The sequence below is a fragment of the Mytilus californianus genome, unplaced genomic scaffold, assembly GCF_021869535.1.
Source record: "Mytilus californianus isolate M0D057914Y unplaced genomic scaffold, xbMytCali1.0.p SCAF_3, whole genome shotgun sequence".
In the NCBI taxonomy this organism is placed as follows: domain Eukaryota; kingdom Metazoa; phylum Mollusca; class Bivalvia; order Mytilida; family Mytilidae; genus Mytilus; species Mytilus californianus.
This window is the reverse complement of record NW_026262679.1, coordinates 117,370,907-117,391,277: the sequence shown is the minus strand read 5'-3', so window position 1 is coordinate 117,391,277 and position 20,371 is coordinate 117,370,907. Positions and strand designations below refer to the sequence as shown.

At 30.9% G+C, this 20,371-nt stretch overlaps 2 protein-coding genes across 5 annotated transcripts in view; one reads left to right on the top strand and one right to left on the bottom strand.

Annotated features, from left to right (window-relative positions):
* LOC127735930 (uncharacterized) overlaps nt 1–20,371 on the top strand; it is a 502,702-nt gene that overhangs the window by 126,317 nt on the left and 356,014 nt on the right. The gene's annotated exons all lie outside the window — the stretch shown is intronic.
* LOC127735928 (protein prenyltransferase alpha subunit repeat-containing protein 1-like) lies at nt 6,162–20,303 on the bottom strand. Its single transcript, XM_052246373.1, has 7 exons — nt 20,233–20,303; nt 17,959–18,128; nt 16,891–16,966; nt 14,786–14,890; nt 12,946–13,249; nt 9,778–10,004; nt 6,162–8,943 (listed from the first exon to the last, which is right to left on the bottom strand). The coding sequence occupies exons 1-7, from the start codon at nt 20,301–20,303 to the stop codon at nt 8,676–8,678; spliced, it is 1,221 nt and encodes a 406-aa protein (XP_052102333.1). The 3' UTR covers nt 6,162–8,675.

Here is a 20,371-nt window from a genome sequence, read left to right as displayed (position 1 = left end):
ATCAAATGTGAAATTTGTAAATTCTTGTCAGACATCCATGCAGAAACTGTTAAAATTCATGTTACTTTTTATTATTTTTGACATGTCAGTTTGTCGCTAGAATAACATGGAGACTTAAAAAATTTCAACTCGCGATGTCACCACAAAATCTACTATGACAATAATTGTGGTGTATGTCAATGAGACAGCAATCAAACGACACGAATACAAGCTTACCGAGGCCTTCTCGACACTACACAATAACACGAAACCTTGTTGTTTTGTTTGATAGTTTACTAGTTTTAATGTACATAAAACATGTCTCTTGGAGTCAAATGACATTTAATGAACCGTGCAGTGTCTCTTGAAGTCAAATGATATTTAATGAAAAGTGCAGTCATTTGCAAAAAATAAAGAGGATTTGGAGTGATGTATTTTTTTAACAACACACTCAATGCAATGGATTGTTTATATCAAAAGTTATATCAAACTGAATAAAGTTAACATCCATATACATAGCCTAGAATATTAAAATAGGGAAATCTACCCCGAACGAAATACAATTTCTGCAAGTAGAATACAAGGATACAAGTTTAGTTGCCTATTAGGGGGCTCATGAGGGGCAGTGACAGCACAAACATTATTAAGTTTTTTTGTACAAAATGGATTTGCAATTAAATAATTAGTTTTCTGTATTATGGTTTCTTTCAGAGGCATGTGCAATAGTTATATCTGAATATCAAAGTATGATATATACTAAAGTTGATACTATTAGCCATGTCAGAGACATATAATTGCATTATATATCTCTGGTCATGTTGATCTTGTTGGAATTAGTGACGTTCCAGTAACTAACCAATAAGATGAAAAAACAGCAAGCACAAGCACTGTTCATTTATATTGTTTCATTTTGCTTAATCTTTGTTTTTTTTTCCACTGGAATTTCATAGATTTCAAAAAGTGATAGAAAAGCATGTAATCTAGCATATATAAAATGTTCTGCATGAAGCCCTTTCAACTGCAAAGTAAAACGTGTTGCTATCTCTTCTTGTCACATGACTATCTGCATTCAATTCCTCATTGTTATATTTTTATAAGGCATAATAAAAAAAGCATCCAACTTATTTTAATAAATAATTTTATTTAACAATTGACAGTATTAAGGTTTATAAAAACAAATGCATATTGTATTTTTACTTGTACCATTCAATCATTTATCTGATGTGCTAAAATTAAATACCTGTAAATGATTTTGAAATATCAAATAACAAACAGTTTTCATTATTTGAAATCTGGTGGACAATAACATACATAAATACATAAACAAGTACTTCCTCTAGTCAACTGCTCATTTAGGCAATAAGATATGAATAAAGGAGATGTGGGGTAAATTGCAATGAGTCAGCAAACCAACAAACCCCCCCCCCCCCCCCCCCCAAAAAAAAACTTCTACTGGTCAACGGGCAGATTATTGTATCAATATAAAATCAGAAGTTATGGTAGGTAAATATGAGTACAGTATATTAATAAAATAGCCTGAAAATTATATAGACAAATTCCCAATAATATTGTACAAACATCAATATTAAACATCGTTTAAAATTTAAGTTTAAACATAAATTAAAAAGATTTTAAATCATGTGCAAGAACTGTTATTACCATTTCGAAAAAATGTTGCATAAAATAAAATGCTATCAAAATTTAAAACATGCCCATTCGTTATAATTTTAAAAATTAAAACATAATAAAATCCTCAATTAAAAGCAATTATAAATTACAGGTATCATACCTAACTTATACTTAATATGAGGATCTGGCTAGGGTTTAGAAACTTAAAATGTCATTAAATGGGAGTTAACTTTCTTGGGTTAAATAATTATTAGCTGACGATGGCATGATGCTAAAATACATAACTTATATTGTGGTATTGGTTTGCTGTCTCATTGTATACCAGACATCTCATTAAGGGCCAATTGCAAATAAAAATAAATGCAATTTTAACAGATTCTTGTGTGAGAATGTCATGTGCTATTTCTTGTATCTTGGTCTAATCTTACATGCAAAAAAGTGTATGAATGATGTCTAAATGTTTGCCCTTGTTTTACAAGGGACTAAATCATTTATCTGAGGAAAAGGGACTGTTCCATTTATCTGAATAAAAGTTCATAAGTATAAATATTGCAAACCGTGCAAGGGCTGTATAGCCAGTCAAGGTCGTTAAAAACTTCCATCATCATATCAATGACTGAAAAACAAACACTGCATTGTGAAGGTTGCATTCAGAAAGGATAACAAGATCAGACTTCCTTGTACAAACATTATATAACGTAACATATTTAGTTATTCCTTGTACAAACATTATATAACGTAACATATTTAGTTATGAAAGTGTTATTTTACATAATTTATAATTATTCTTATACAACACCATTCATTGTTATATATTGTATAGATGTTAAACTATGTGTACCTGTGCTTATAGTACATGTATTGGGTGTATCTAAACCTGAACTGACATGAACTAATTATACTTTTCTACAATTTGGGCAAATAATGGTATGACTTTAAATAAATTGTTAGAAATTTGTTAAACCAATTAATCAAACTTAATTTTCAAAATAATTTTTCTGAAAATTTCTGTTTATAAAAACAGAAGTAGTTATAATGGAAGGCAGGTGATGACATCAGACATTCAAATTTGCAGAGAAACTACCATCAATGACTACTAGTAATTGACTGTAATAGGCTCTGTAATATCACAGGAAAGAATTATCATCAGTGAAAACCAATATTCTCTATTTACCCAAAGGTTGCTATGTTTTTGGGAGTTGTCAGGAATATTTAATGGACTCGGGCATTTTGAAAAAAAATTGTAAGATCATTTAAAGGGCTCAGAAAACTGAATTTTATACTTGTGTATATTATATTTTCTAAATTCTTTTGATGAACATCTTCCAGCTAGGAATATTGGTTATTCAAACATCTAAACTTACATAGTAAATGGTTGTTGCCTGTATTCTATACTTTTCAGTTTTATTGAAAACTTTCTTTTCTTTGCATACTGATTTTTTTTAAAAATGTGCAATGGAATGAATAATCTTAATATATAACAGATGAATATCATTATTTTCTCCGTAAAATACACAATTGCATATTACGAAAAAGAAAAATTAATTTAGAAGCACTGAAAGTGTACAATCCGTTAATTCTGAGGTGCATGGTATTGTAATACAGTCAATAAGTCAGAAACAATATCTATAACCTTCAACACACTTTTATCCGTGCTAAAACATTTTACTAGATTTATTTTGAAACTCTATATAAAATTATGCATCTAAAATTAACCCTATAACTTGGTACATGTAAGAAATAAATTGCTTCGCCGAACGCAGCTGGATACGACCGCAGAGGTACGACCCTGAAAAATTGGGGCAAAAATGGACGCAATATTCGTGCTTGATACAGGTCTGAATTTGGATTGTAATTAAATATTTGACACATAAAAGGTTTCTGACACAGAATAACTGTAGTCAAAGAACTTAGAATTGGTTATATGATTTGAATTTATATTCAATTTTCTGCTTTTGTGCAAAACACTTTGCTGTTGCGAATTGATTTACAAGCAGTGTAAGGGAGGTAATCAAAACGTTGTATTTGGATTACCTCCCTTACACTGCTTTTAAATTGTCTAAATTGTTCATTAACCATTACTTTATACATAATTTAAAAGCAGTGTAAGGGAGGTAATTCAAATGATGTATTTGAATTACCTCCCTTACACTGCTTTAAATTATGTTTTGTACTAAAGTATTTGTCCATTAACCAGGACACCCTTGTTTTTCCCCCTTTTTTGCCCTTAATTCCTAAACGGTTTGAGCCATAACCCCCCAAAGCAAATCCTAACCATCCCTTTGTGGTATGGAAACTTGTGTTATAATTTCAGAGAGATCCATACACCGTTCCACAAGTTATTGTCTGGAAACTAGAAAAATGCTTATTTTTGGCCCCTTTTTGGCCTCTAATTCCTGAACTGTTGGTACCATAACCCCCAAAATCAATCCCAACCTTCCTTTTGTGGTATTGAACCTTATGGTAAAATTTCATAGAGATCCATTCACTTAAACTAAAGTTATTGTGCGAAAACCAATGTGTCTTTGGACAACAATGCCAACGTCATACCAATATACGACCGCAAAAATTTTTTGCGGTCGTATAAAAACTAGAAAGCTGCCAGAACTGTGTTGTAACAGATAAAAAAAGCAACATTCATATCCAACATAATATTTTAGACATCTCATCTAGTTCATTCAAGTCAAAAACGTTACTATTTTAGTCAGGTTTTGTTCAATGTTCAGGCCTCCATCATGTTTGCAATTCTTTGCCATATACAATGCAATTGAATGAACAGTGAAATTTCCTGATATTTGGAAAAATCAAGGAAACATGCTCCAAATAATTAGTAAAGTTCCATAACTCTGGAATGACCCATCTGAAAATTGTCAAAAGCAAGTTGAAATTTGTCTTTATAGAATCAACATTGTGAAAAAAATGGATATAAAAGAAAAGTTTAGCTACCCCAAGATATGGCTGAACAACAGTTTACCGTATCATAGCATTTAACATGCCTCTTCCTTTGAACAGTGCTATTGAAGATTTATGAGAGCTAAATTAGTATAAATATATTAGGTGGGATCATATACTTACTGAAATAACACAATAATAAACTTGTTACAAATAAAAGAACCGAGTTCCAATGTCCCCCGCATTGCACATATTTTATCTGTTCTGTCCAAGGACAATAACTAAATTAAAACTTTTTTAAATTATCTTACTAGAGAGTTGAAGACTTGAGAGCAATTTCCAATATATTTAATATTTCCAAGGGAAACTCATTAAAAATATTTGATCTGCACTTATTTTCGAAATTGTCTGAGACATTGCTGTTATATACCTTTGATATAAATTTGATAAAAATGTGGCAAAACTTGTACATGCAAGAGTATTTACAATCCAAATTTCCATATAATTTATATTTCTAAGGGGCATAACTCATTTAAAAATAGTTGAACAACACTTATTTCAAACCCTTCCGAGATATTGCTGATATAAATCTACAATGTAAGTTTCATAAAATTCTGGCAAGAATTGCACACATGAGCACACTAACAATGCAATTTTCCATATAATTAATGTTTCCAAGGGGCATAACTCTTTTAAAAATAATTGATCGACACTGATTTTTCGAACTTGTCCAAGACATTGCTGATATAAACCAATGATATAAGTTTAATAAAAATCTGGCAAGAATTGTACACATGAGAGCGCTAACATTGCAATTTTCCATGTAATTTATGTTTCCAAGGGGCATAACTCTTTTAAAAATAATTGATCGGCACTGATTTTCGAACTCGTCCAAGACATTGCTGATATAAACCTATGATATAAGTTTTATAAAAATCTGGCAAGAATTGTACACTTGAGAGCGCTAACAAGACAGGACGGACGGACACCCAGCATTTCTATGTCCCCCGCAACGTGTTACACGGGGGAAAATAATGAGATTCATTTAAGGAACAGACATTATTTATGTATAATGCTGTTGGACTGATGGTGTCTGTCTTATTGTTGTGTTTTGTATTAGTGTTTATATATTCTGTATTGAAAACTAATATCATTAATAGCATGGAATCAGATAATCGGAAGATGTTAGCACAGTCAAGAGATTTACCTAAAGGCCAACAAACAATTAAAAAAAAAAGAAAGTTAAACAGGAAATAAAACTTTCTACTGAAAGTTGAAAAAATGCATAATATTCTACATACATCTTATTATATAACAGTTAAATTGAAATGCTATCACTTAGTACACTGAGATTCTTGTCATTAGTCAGATGTATATATATTACTTGCTATAAATGCATCATGAACTAGGTTTCGTGTACCACTTGAAAATATATGTCAAAATTTTTCAAAAGGGGAAAAAATCATCTTTTTTTAAATGAAATTTGTCCATGCATATAAGTGTGTTCTGCAATACAGTGAGTTTAGACAAAACTGTAAATGTAATTTGGATAAAGAGATGTATTTTCATACAAATAATTACATGACAATAAGTCAATTTATTTTTGTTTAAATAGATATTTTTTGTATTTGCTTTCACCTTCTGTAAGCAAAAGTAAGAAACCCCAAAACACAAGTTGTTTAATTTAAAAAATCACAACCATAAAGAAAGTACATGTATAATAAATACTATTTTTAAGAGGTAAAATTATATCAAAGAAACTATGAATATGATCAAAATCTCAAAATCAAAATTAGATTCATCAATTTACTTTATCATTCCTTCATATTTTTCTCCATAAACTGAAATACATAAATATACATATCAAAACATCAAATGACTAACTCAATGCAATCCCTGAATATATGTTGGCAAACATGTCATGATTAAATGAGTATTTATTCTTCCAACTTCTGTCATTGACTGATAATCAAAATAAATACATGTAGAGAAATACACAATAATGTTACAATAAGTAACAACAGCTTCCAACAACAACCATGTGTCAATAACTTTCATGCGTCTACATACTAATTTAGCAGCTAATAAACAGACATCTATAATGTTAAACAATACATTTATTGTTCAAGTTTATTGTTTAAGAAGAGTAAATATAAGTACCTGCCTACCAACTGAGATGTGAAGAATAAAGACAGTGTATATATATATAAGTGGACTGAAGAGACATTATTTGTCGAAATCCTGATATGGTGTACAAAAACCTTTGCACCTTTTGTTTGCGGTATATCATCTTTTCCGCAAGTTTATTGTTTTCTGTTTAGTATTAAATTTAAAATTAAGATCCATTTATTACATCGGTGATCCGTTTATTTTGCAATCGCCAATGGCAGTCAGCAGGGTCTATTAAGAACATTTGTTGTTCGACCTGTTAGTCAAATGCGTTTTGTTAAAATATACTTTTTCACTTTTTTGGTCTTTTGAAAAATGTTGTTTGTGCTGTATTTAGACCCCTCTAACAAGAAATTTGTTTTGCATGCACACGTATAAAAATTGCGGTTTTTATCCAACGCAATCATAGGTTTGAATGTTGTTTTCAATTTAGACTTGTTTAAATATAAGTGGATCTATATAACTCTGGTGTATATTTTTTTGTGATACAAAATGTTACGGGAACTTGTGTGACTAAGTTATGGCAGACAAATTTGTATACAAGTGTAAATATATCTATATTTCAGTGGAACATTGGCACTGTATGATTTTTTATTAAATAACAGGGTAAAGTGGCCACTTTCTATGCATACATACAATCTAAAGACAGTCAACATGACTGTTTAACACCTACAGTCAGTTTTTGACAAACTCTACAACATTAAAGTTTATCATTATTTTGCCTAACTAATCCAAGCAATACCAAGACATTAAAATCAGAGGTAATGTATCTTTATTTCTATTTTCTTAGTTTTCTTTGATATTTCTTTGGGATCATTTTCCATCTCATGCTACTTGACTGAGAATGGGTTTTTATCAGCTGAGTAGAGTGAGAACACAGTGATGCTATAAGCCAACATTATTGACGTTGCCTAGGGAAAAGCAATAAACATCATCGTTCGTCTTTCAACTCAAAAAAAGTTTCATGGCTATATCTCATCTAAGGACTATTGTCCTTTAAGGAGATCGTAACCAAGAAATGCCCTTTTGTTTTCAGAACCATAGAAAATCTATAAATTTATACTTATCAATATTATTTTTCCTTTATATGTATGGTCTTTATGCCCCTTATGGGCTGGTCCTTGGTTATAAAGTATGTTGTTACTGTTGTGATGAAGTGATCAGTAGAGATAGACATGTACTTTTTCCAATAATGTGGCAAAAAAAACATATTTATATGACATCAATATAGTGAGTTAGTTCACCAATATACTGAAGCTGTATAATTGAAAAAGTTGCATAAAAAATAAACCCCCCCCCCCCCCAAAAAAAGTGCTTAAATAACAGGGGCAGGTCCAGGTGAGGGCGTAATCCCCCCCTTTTAAAAAAAAACAAAAAACAAAAAACTATAAAATATACATGCTCCAAGTCAGGAACCGTTATATTAGTGCATTTCACAATTTTTCTATGTTTTTTAGCAAAAAAAAGGTCCAAAAAAGGCAAAAGATTTGATTCTACACCCCTTCTTTCAAATATCCTAGAAACACCCCTGAATAAATAAAAAACAATGCATAAACATTAAAAAACATAAAGTTAACATTTTTCAAATACTTTACCATTATGTAATATGACCCTATTTTTGTGCAACTATCAGTTTGTAATTCCTCTGTTTTATCTATGTCAGTATGTTAGTATGACTGCAAGTCTGGTGTATTAGGTGTATTGTAATGATACTTTTTTCTACACTAGAGACATAACTACTGTGGATTCATTATTATTCATTGGATACTAGTTTTTGTGGATTTTGTAGTTAAAGGTGAACCAGGAATTTAATGTTCAAGGAAGTACAATTTGTCTATCATGCTTGAATACAGACTTTTGCAAAACCACAAAATAAAATTTCCACAAAAATACAAATTTTCCTTAATCCACAAAAATTGGTACACACAAAAATAAATGAATCCACAGTAATCTTTGTATCCAGATTGTATTCAGTTCTGTAACAAGCTTTCCAACGATCTTGACTATTAGCTCTCCAATGACCTTGAAAATTTTTGTATCCAGTCAATGTATTTCTGTGCCAAACTTTTATGAAATTTATCTTTACTGATTAAATCACTTTTTGTAACAGTGTCTATTTCTTTGAGAAGAAGTACTTGTCTTTCATTTTCCAGTTTTGTTTTCTTTTGGCTAATGTTCAATACAATATCATCTTCATATTCATGTTGTGGATGAAACAATTCCACTAAGGTACCTGCTGAGTAACTCTGACACAGATTCTGGAATATATATCTCCTGAAAGAAATGATCAAAATCTAGTATTGAGACAAGAAAATTTTAAACACCAAAGGATAGTGCTAACAAAAATGAATGGTTCATTGTAACATTCATTGACTGATTGATTGTTGTTTAACCCCACTTTTAGAACTATTGTCTATATCATGGTGATCAGTTGTCATTGGTGAATAGAGCCAGAGTGCCAGAGAACCAATGACCTGCAGCAGGAAAACTGTTAATTCTAATCAATTACAATAGAAGTCACAACCTAAAAGTTGACAGGCTAGTGATACAGTAGATGAACTACTGTAAATTCTAAATTCGGAAATTATTGCGAAAAATGCGACAGGGTTGTAATCCCAATAATTTAAACTCGCATTTTTTATTTTTTTATATGAATGAAGCGGAATTTTTCTGAGTATCGCAAAAATAATAATCGCATTTTGGTCTAAAATGACAAAATCGCAATAATAAATGCACACCATTATTTTTGAATTTACAGTACTTAGACCACACTCCCACTTTCAGATATTCAAAAATATTTCTGTATCCACTGCATAAAACTGTTTGTTTTCTTTTGATGAATTATTCAGATGTTGTTGCATCTTAAAGTTAGCTGGTGTAAGATTTCTATTTATAAATTTCTAGCTCACAAGAAGTTGCACACATTGTCGTGCTAAGTACACCCGAAATGTGACTAAAAGTATCGGAAAACAGTAGGTAGGTGTCTAAGAAATAAAAATTGAAAAACCTTGATATAGCACTACTGTCATTATTGTAGTTCTTTAGAACATGTGGAATGATGAGCAATTTTCATACCAGAGAGCCAAACTTTCCTTGTAACAAACCTACCTATGATACCAGAGAGCCTCATGCCCCTCGTAACATTTGATCAGATCTATAGTTGTAGCAAGTTCTTTCTGTATTAAATTTCTATAACAGACAGAAAATTGTTCCTTCAGATCTATAGACTGTTTCTGTAAACTTGTCAATAAAAATTGTCTATAATGAAAGCCACTATGGTCAGAGATGTGTTTAGATACCCAGTTTTCTGTTGTATGTAGTTCACCAAATAAAACCTGTAAAAATATTTGATAACTAACAATCATTTTCATGTTGTTTATACGAAAATGTTTCAAGTGTAAGTAGTGTTGGAATTTTGGTAAGATGAAGAATAACTTAGGTTTGTGTATTTCATGTAATAAATTAAATTTCTTTGTTACACAGGTTCATGTATTTCATACAATAAATTGCTTTCTTTTGATACATAGGTTCGTGTATTTCATGCTATAATGAAATAAAATTATAAATAGGTTCACATATTTCATGCAATACATTGTTTTCCTTTGACACATCAGTTCATGTATTTCATGCAATTTTTTACAATTTCATTTATATAGGTTCATGAATTTCATCCAATACATTGTTTTCCTTTGACACATAGGCTCATGCATTTTGTGTAGTAAATTGTTTTCTTTTGACACAGGTTTGTGTAATTCATGTAATACATTGTTTACCTTTGATACACTGATTCATCTTTTTCATGCAATAAATTGTTTTCCTTTGATACACAAGTTAATGTATTTCATGCAGTAATTTTTTTTTTTATTCATATGTTTACGTATGTCAAGCAGTAAATTGATTTTCTTTGATTCATATGTTTATGTATTTCATGCTGTAAATTGATTTTCTTTAATTCATATGTTTATGTATTTCATGCTGTAAATTGATTTTCTTTGATTCATATGTTTATCTCGTGTAATAAATTGATTTTCTTTGATTCATATGTTTATGTATCTCATGCATTAAATTGATTTTCTTTGATTCATATGTTTATGTATCTCATCAATAAATTGATTTTCTTTGATTCATATGTTTATGTATTTCATGCAATAAATGGTTTTCCATTGACATATACAGTGCAGTGTTCCAGCTTGAATCTCAGGGCAGAAGGGTGCTAGTTGTCTGAAAGGGCACTTTAGCGTTATAACCCAGATTTTAAGGGCACTGTTGGACAGTGTATAAAGTAACCTTGAATATTGCTAGGCTCAGCTGGAGAACATTAGTTGTATTTAAACCATATTCAGAAACTAATGTGTTCTTGATGTTGTTTCCAGTAAGAATTTTTTTTTATCAAATTATCATACCATGAAGCAAAGCATATCATTGTGATGTTAATCTAAACAAACTTGTACATTTGGTAAGGAAAATAATCATCAGAAATTTCAATGTTTTATAACTTATACCAGTCTATAAAAATAAACAAGTAGTTTATAAAGATGGAGTTATACATGCAAAATTGAATGTTTGATGTAATTAAATTATCTACATTTAGATTACTTGTTCAAACATATAGTATATATGTTATTGAGAGTTATTTAGGGAGCTACCATTTGATTTTTATGGAGGGGGGGGGGGGGGGGGGGGGGCTAGGATGAAATTTGACAAAAATAGGCAGGACAGGAGTTTTGAGTTAAAAAAAAGGCAGGATGAGCAACTTGGTAAAAAAAAAGGCAGGATGACAATTTGTGTAAAAAAATTCAGGATAAACTAGTAAAAAAAAGGCAGGACCGAATAGAGTAAAAAATAAAAAGGCAGGACAGAGATTACAACTAAAAAAAGAAGCAGGACAAAATTTTTCATCCTAGCCCCCCCATAAAAATCAAATGGTAGCTCCCTTATCATCATTTGAATTGTTACAAAAAAGTATTTTTAAGTGCACACCAAAGTGCTCCTCAGTAAGGAGTTTTATAAATATATCAGGTGAGACAGGAGATGATCATTTTATATTGATGCAATAATATATTGCAGAAGGTATAAACAGTTACTTTTTTCTCCATCATTGTTAAAAATAAATTTGTTGAGTGCTCCTATGTTAGGAGGATTATAAAATACAAGAAGTAAAACAGGAAGTGAATCTTGTTATGTTCAAAGTACAAATTTCTTTGATTCATCTTTAAATTTCATACTGATTGGTTATGAAACAAAACAATTTTTACCAATTAAATCAAAACTATGTATGCCTTTAAAATTGTTTAAGATTTTATTTTTTATGTTATGCCTACTGAAATAATATTTTTCAGATGTACATGCAGTACATAAACATTACAAATGGATAACATGTGGACATTTCATTCTGCATTAAATATCTAGTATTTGTTCAATTATCTTAAATTCACTAATTAGCAGTAAACAATCATTAACAAAGGTGATAAAACTGCCAAAGCATTAGGTATTTAACTTAATCCCATTGTCAGTTAATTAGTGTTACACAATCAGGTAACAATTTTACCGGAAACGCCGGTAGGTATGAAATTTGGAAATTTTATTTTTTTGAAAAGGCAGAGGGGTGCATTCTTTTACTTTGGAGGGCAGAAGGGCAGGGGTAAGGGCACCAAGGGCGGGCCGCCCTTCTATTTAGGGCAGGCGGGAACACTGCAGTGCATGGCCAAAAGTATTCGTTACCTTTCTTTTTTGCTATATATTTCATACAAAAAGACATTTTTTCAAAAAAATATTTCGAAGGTATTTATTGTTGGATTTTTACAAACCAGGTGTTAAAAGATACAGTAATGGCTAAGGTAATTTTGTTTATTCAGTTATAATATTGTTGTCAATTGTTTTTGTTTTCTCTTGATATGAACACGTATAATATTTTTACAATTTGATTTGGTTGAAATACATAGCATTTATAAACAAAAAATAATCTATGTCTATATATCATCAGAAAGTGTAAACTCTTCAAAACAAAAATATAGCCAAATCAAGAAATAAGCATGTGACAATTTCGCTTCTTTTGATGCCAAGTTCATTAAAATTTATCTATGAAAAAAAAATAGTTTTATATTAAATATATAGTGGAAAATCACAAATGACAAATACTTATGGCCAAGTACTGTAGGTTGCAGGTATGTGTCTAAAATATTAATGCTATTTACAGAACACTTGTGTTAACATAAGTGATATGTATCATGTTAGAATCTCTTATTAAAATATACACATTAGAAAATGGTATTTTACCTGTAGTGAACAATTTAAGCAATGTTTAACAACCCAAATCCTATGGCTCCAAGCATTATAATTTGAAGGGTATTTGTCACTAGCTTTTTGACAGTTTCTGAGTTCTTTAAATGCATGTTCTTGGAAGTCTGGCTGCTTTGATGAAGGATCAACGTTATATCCATTCTGTACATTGGGATCTAAATTGACATCGATAGCGTCCATATTAACAAAATTATTGTACATATTGACACTACTATTACTAACTGTACTCCCACTGCTGTTAGCTAGGCATGAATCTACTAAGGTCGTAAATAACCATTTCCTGTAAACAGAAATCACAAGTTCATCTACAAATTCATATACTGAAAATTTTATTATATGCTTAATATTTACACATTAAAGTATGTTTTACAATTTCATTAACATTTTGCTTTACCAGGTCAGGGATTTTTTTTATTGTCCAAATGCTATTTCCTCTTATAATACACTATTTTGTTCTTTTCAAAATATCTTTTAATATTTTCAAGCAATATTCCACATGATTTAATTTCCCTGGCACATGATAGTGAAAGACATACAATGTTTGTGATTTTTTTTTTTTTATTGATCTTTTCATCTATTTATTTGACATGTTTGCCTTATTTTTTCAAATTTCTTACGACAATCTATTTGAAAGCTGCATTGTGAGAGGGGAGATAACTCATGAAAATTCAGTTATTTGGAAAGAAACTTCAAACAGATTTTTATTTTTACTTTTTACTGATTGAAAGTTTTGAATTATTTCTGATCAATGGAAAATTTATCTAATGAAATGAATTTCAACTCTGAAATATAATTCGGTATAATATATATTTGAAATTCTTAAATGCCCGAAGGAATTCAGTTTTAGGAAATAAAGTGCACCAGTGTACTTCATCAACAAGTTAAATCACCAGTTAAATCTGCAATTTTTTACAACTAGTATTAATCTATGCTTTGTTACAATTAAAAGAGTGTAAAATAAATTGTAACACTTCTTTTCTTTAAATGAATTACCTGTAGGTTGAATTAGCAAATTCCTCTGTAGGTAGAATCATACTTCAACAATATATCCCTATAGCTATGATAAAATTTTGCAAAAGTTTTGATATTTAAATTCCTGTTTAAATGTTATTTAGTAATGAAAATATTAAGTTCATTTAAATTTGAAAGGTCGCTGAACAATTTTGAATAAACTGAGAAATGTACACTATATGAGAAACCAATGGAATATCACTATCACAGAATGAAAAAGTTGTCATGTTTGTTAAAAATATTAGCATGAAGATTACCAAGAAAAGTTAGAATATTAATGAAGTCTACCAATGGCCATCAATTACTTTTTACGTTGGATTCAGTTACAGTAAATAGGCTGACCTGGTTACATTTCATTTCATATTTACCAAAATCTGGATGGTTTTTTTTACAAAATTTTGTTGATAATTTCACCTACATGTTTATATTTGCAGGTATAGCTTAAAATATCTATCAATTGGTGATTCCTTGAGTTTTTTTTAAATTTGATGTTTTTGGTTATTATTATCACCTATGACTGAAGGTTTCTTATATGTTTTTGTCATCTGTGACTGAAGGTTTGTCTAATACGTTTCTGATGTTATTGTTATCTGTGACTGAGGGTTTCTGATGTTTTTGTTATATGTAACTGAAGGTTTCTGGTGTTTTTGTTATCTGTGACTGAAGGTTTCTGATGTTTTTGTTATCTGTGACTGAAGGTTTCTGATGTTTTTGTTATCTGTGACTAAGGTTTTCCGATGTTTTTGGATTTCATTGTTATCTGTGACAAACTAATGTAAGTTAGGGTCCTTTTTTTTTTTTTTACCTGTGACTGAAAGTTTCTGGACTTTTTGGGTGCTTTCCCAATACCAATGCTCCAAGTTTCAAATCATCTGCCACTGATAGGTCACCACTCTCTATTAGTTCTTTTCTGTAATTCAAAAGTAATGCTTTTATTACATAATATTGGTATCAATTTTCTCACCTGAAAGATAACAATGGGCCCTTTTATGTTAATTTGCATGTATAACCTGAAAATGTTATGGGTGGCAAATTGATAACAGAATTATCTATTATTACAGGAAAATATTGTAATGTGCTATCCACATGACCTCATACGTAACTTGATTTTTATAGTTTGTTCTTATGTTGTACTGTTTCACCACTGTCCCATGTTAGCTGGAGGGTTGGCAACTTCAAACATTAACCCTGCCACATTCTTTTATGTGCCTGTACCAAGCCACGAGCCTGTAGTTCAGTGGTTGTCGATGGTTCATATCTATCTGTTTTTTTTTTTGCATAAATTGTTTTATTATAAATTAGACTGTCAGTTTTCTCAACTAAATTTGTTTCATATTTTTCATGCCAGGGCCTTTTAAAGCAGACTATACCATATTAATTTTTCTCATTGATAAAGACCATACGGTTTCCTATAATTGCTTACATCCACTTCATTTGAACTTTGGTGGATAGTTGTCTCATTGGCAATCATACAACATCTCCTTATTTTTTATATTGCATGTCGTCATGAAAAGGTCTTTGCTATATAAAGTGATGACATATTATACCATGACCGTAAAGATAGTAACATTCTTGAAGTTCAAGGTGAAGATATGAATAGAAACCAATATGAAGTGAATGCAAGGAGAGAAGGTTTTACAAATAAATTGTCATTGTATGCAATTAAACATCACTATCTATGCAATTGATACTATTTCATTTTGGTCACTTTATTGATTGAGGAAAAATGAGTTGTGTCTGGGATAAACCACTAACCTTCAGAGTGGTCAGTTTTGCACTTTACTAAAATTCATGGCTCAATTTCGTTTACAGTAAAATCATATCTCCCTTTTGCATTTTAAGCATATAACAGGACTATATAATTTGTATGATAAAAATTTGGAAGAAATACACTCCATTCTAGGGACTTTATTGTAGACAACAAATTCAAAGGGCAATAATGGTGGTCTCTGCCCAATTATTAATATGAAGGAGTTGGAAATATGAAGAAATATATAAAAAAATTCGTAAGAGTTCCGCGGAACCCAGTGTCTCGCCTACTTTTGCTGTTAATCGCAGGCTCAACAAAAATAAGGAAAAAAATTAATAAAAATATTCCTCTCTATACTATCTTTTGATTGTAAGTAGCTTCTGTCCAAGTTTGGTAAAAATCCAGGATAGTTTATGAATCTAATAAATGTTTTAAAAACTTAAACTGCAGACTGTATGTAATGTTAACTGGAAGAAAAACTAAGTCCATTTATAAGTAAAATACAGAAAAAATGGAACAAAATTTTAACAAAATTTCCTTCTAGATACTAGCTTTTAAACATAAACAAGCTTCTGTCCAAGTTTGGTACAAATCCAAGATAGTTTAAGAAAGTTGTTAAAATTTTAAAAACTTTAACCACAGAGAGAATGTAATGTTTCCTGGCAGAAAAACTAAGTCCATTTATAAGTAAAATACGGAAAAAATGGAATTTTTTTTTTACAAAATTTACTTTTGAATATTATCTTATGATCATAAACAAGCTTCTGTTCAAGTTTGGTACAAATCGAGGATAGTTTGAGAAAGTTATTAAAATTTCAAAAACTTTAACCACAGAGTGAATGTAATGTTTCCTGGCAGAAAAACTAAGTCCATTTATAAGTAAAATACAGAAAAAATAGAATTTTTTTTTACAAAATTTACTTGTGAATATTATCTAATGATCATAAACAAGCTTCTGTCCAAGTTTGGTAGAAATCAAGGATAGTTTGAGAAAGTTATTAAAATTTCAAAAACTTTAACCACAAAGTGAATATTTGTGGACGCCGCCGCCGACGGAATGTAGGATTGCTATGTCTCGCTTTTTCGACAAAAGTCGAAGGCTCAGCAATAATATTCATTATTTAATTGCTTAAGTGATTTAATGATAATTCAAACCATACCTGATGTTCCATGCAGTAGAACAATCTGGATTGACTAACACTATGGCTCTAGTTAAACATATCAAATCTAATGGACCTATAAAACATAAACAAGTTATATATATCATATAGGCATTTAAGTGTCAAAATATTTAATGATGCATTAAAACTATTGATGTCAACGAGTACTCGAGTATTCCAGTATCGCTCGGTAGTACAGAGTATCGAATACCAAAACGATACTCGACTAATCGGTTTCCTGTTAGAATATTGCTGTCTTCTTTATATAAAATGGATCTTCTTTAGAACCTCTTTCGGATAATTAAATATACATCACTGATTAATCATACTAGTAAATAAAAAACATTTTGTTTCGAATGCTTGTACTAAATTGTTATTAAAAAAATGCCTCGGAAAATATGTGGGCTATACCTAGGCTAATACTTTAAACTTAACATGTCTTACCCATTCTATCACATCGGTACCGTCAGAGCAAATATTTTCGTCTGCAAGACTGTAATTTACAAAGTTGCAAAACTGACTGTCCCCAACAATAATTTACAAGAAAATGTTCCCAAATGAAATAAATTCGTTGCATCCTCTGGTGACCCTCAGTGAATAGTTAAACTTCTAATCCTTACACCTTTGTAAACATTAAATGTGTTTTCTTAACGATTACCAAATACTTTCGTTTCATATGGTTTTTCCTTGTTATGCTTTTTAAGTAGGTGTTCATTAAATTATAAGAATAGTTATTGTTTTTTTGCTTAATTAGTACTTGTAGGTAATGAGCTATTAATTATGGTGTGTAATTCCTTGTCTCAGATATTTATGTAGATGGTTTTTCGCCAGTTGAACAACAAACCACATAATGTAAAGTACGTATCTTTGTGTTTCCGTGTTGTAGATATATTCCCGAGCGAGAACTCGAGTATCGCTCGATAAAACCAACGATTACTCGATTAGTAATTGTTCACCGAGTTGACATCCCTAATTAAAACAAAGAAAGTGATATCAAGACCATGCATTTGGCATTGACTTTTATTCTGATTAATGTAACCATTGAGATGAAATTGAGTGAAGTTTTACCTAAGAATTTGGCATTAACTTCTTTCATTCTCCATGTCATCAGTGTATTGTAGGCATAATGATGAAGAATTTTGACACTCCACATCTCAAGTCCAAGTTTATGGTCTTGTAGAATGAGTGGACTTCGGTTGTGTTTGGGTTCCAGTACTGGTAAAAAGTCATATTCATCACTGTAAAATAATTCAAAATGTAAATGTTTGGAATATTACATCTTTATCATATACATGCATGGCTTCTAAATTTGTTCTTCTAATGAAGGCTTATCCAGAAAAAAAAAACATTAATACTGAGTGGTAATTTTCAATAGACCTTATCGCTATTTGGATATCTGCAACACTTGAACTATTGACGTCAAACAACAATCACTTTTCCTTTGTGGCATCCAACATTTTCTATTGTGACGACAGGAACCTTTGTGATGTCCAGTAATGGCAGACAAATAGCGATAAGGTCTATAACTTTATGGAAAGGTAATATATTATGAAATTCAGTGTGAGGGGCTTTGCCCTGCCCCCCTCTCCTGTTCGGAAATACAATTTGGCAATTAGTCTCTGAAGTAACTATAATTTTTCTTATTGTTACTTTTGCGTGTAATCATAGCCAGTGCCTTGTTAATATGGACATTTTTTTTTCTATTCTCTGTTAAAAAAAAAATTAATCAAGTCCCAAAGTCAGAAGGAAGCGATGTCAATGTCTTCATCAGGTGTGACATCCTCTTGTTTCACAGCAGATGAACGTATGTCACCATGACAAAATGACTCAGATTGACGTCCGGTCTCTAATTAACGTCCATTCCACAGATCGACATCCAAATATGACTTCACATTCTCAAATCAGTGTCCAAAATATTACCCTCTAATCGACGTTCAATGTGCAGTAATATATTGGCAAAACGACGTCCAATGATACTCCAGTCGATTGTAGTCTTCTCTAATCGATCAATAAATAATAAATAAGCCTACTGCACATATAAACAAGAAAACAACCCAATGACATCTAGAGGGCAACAATAAGTCTTCAACAATAGACAAAATAAAGAAGTACAGCCAATTGTTTTGAGAATATAATAATTCAGACTCTTTAAGATATTTTTCTACAAATTTCTGAGTTTTACACTTGGAGTGAAACATTTACAATAGAAATGGGCATTACGTTTTTAGGTTGTGCTGTTACACCACTGTTCCAGGTATGGGGAGGATTAAGCGCTCACAAACATGTTTTACCCCGCCACATTCTTTATGTGCCTGTCTAATGCAGGCACCTTTAGTTCAGTGGTTGTTGTTGGTTTGTGTTTGTCATATTTGTTTTTCGGAATTGTTTTGTTATAAATAAGGCCATTAGTTTTCTAGTTTGAATTGTTTTACATTTTTCATGTCGGGCCTTTTAAAGCCATTTAATAAAGTTATGACGTCATTGCGGCAAGTTCATATAATGGACATTGATTAGGGAAGCCAAAAATTAAACATCCATTTGAGAACAACAAAAAAGACGTCAATTAGAGGGATTACAGAATTAGAGGGGCATAAAATTAGCCCTCGATAAATCTTATTTTATTGTGACGTCAAATTTGGACATTCATTTGAGGGACCAACATCAATCTGAGTCTTACATACATACATGTATATACCACTAATACTAATATTTTTATTTTCCTAATCATAGAGCTCATTACAAGCAAAATCGAGTTACAGATACAGACAATACAACAGTACAACAGGGCTGCCAAGTCTCACGCATTTAGCATGAGACTCACGCATTTTCATGCTTATTTGGCGGCATTTTCCTTTGATCTATTGTTTTTTTCTCTTTGATCTTTACGATTTTGGCCAAATCTCACGCATTTGCATTATTAAAAGTTGGCAGAACTGTAGTCCAAATAATTATGACGTCTTGAAAGGCTATTATATTTTTTTTCTTTGACGCCTTACATCGACCAGGCGTCAAAGAAAAAAAATATAATAGCCTTTCAAGACGTCATAATTATTTGGACTAGCAGAACTGGTACAATATAATTGTATATATATTTAAATAACAATATGAAATAGTGTGGCCGAATCGATTACGGCCGAAACGACTGTGGCCGAACTGGATGTGTATCCAAAACGTCTCGAAAGCAAACAGACGAATATCCTAATAATTTGACCAAACAACTCTTTGTTTACATCTGTTTTATGAACAGTTCGGTTCAAAGGCAAGCTTTCAAAATGAAATTACTTATCCTATTGAAATGCCAAACTGTTTTAAATGGAGACTAAAATTATAGTTTTTAATTACATCTCAGGGTCTTTGCGAAATACGCTGTTTAAATCTGAAAGTAGGCGACAACCTCTGCTGTCAGACGACATTTTGGATTTTTTGTTATGATCACGTGATGTCTCACAAAAAAAAGATATTGCTGTTCTTTTTCTTTTTA

What these genes read in the sequence shown, in the direction of transcription:
- LOC127735928 (XM_052246373.1), bottom strand. Translation starts at nt 20,303, where the DNA reads ATGTCGTCTGACAGCAGAGGTTGTCGCCTACTTTCAGATTTAAACAGC. An exon ending in AGTTAATGCCAAATTCTTAG is followed by an intron (nt 16,967 to 17,958) that starts GTAAAACTTCAC and finishes TATGTTTTATAG; the next exon opens with GTCCATTAGATTTGATATGT. An exon ending in CCAGAAACTTTCAGTCACAG is followed by an intron (nt 13,250 to 14,785) that starts GTAAAAAAAAAA and finishes TTCTGTTTACAG; the next exon opens with GAAATGGTTATTTACGACCT.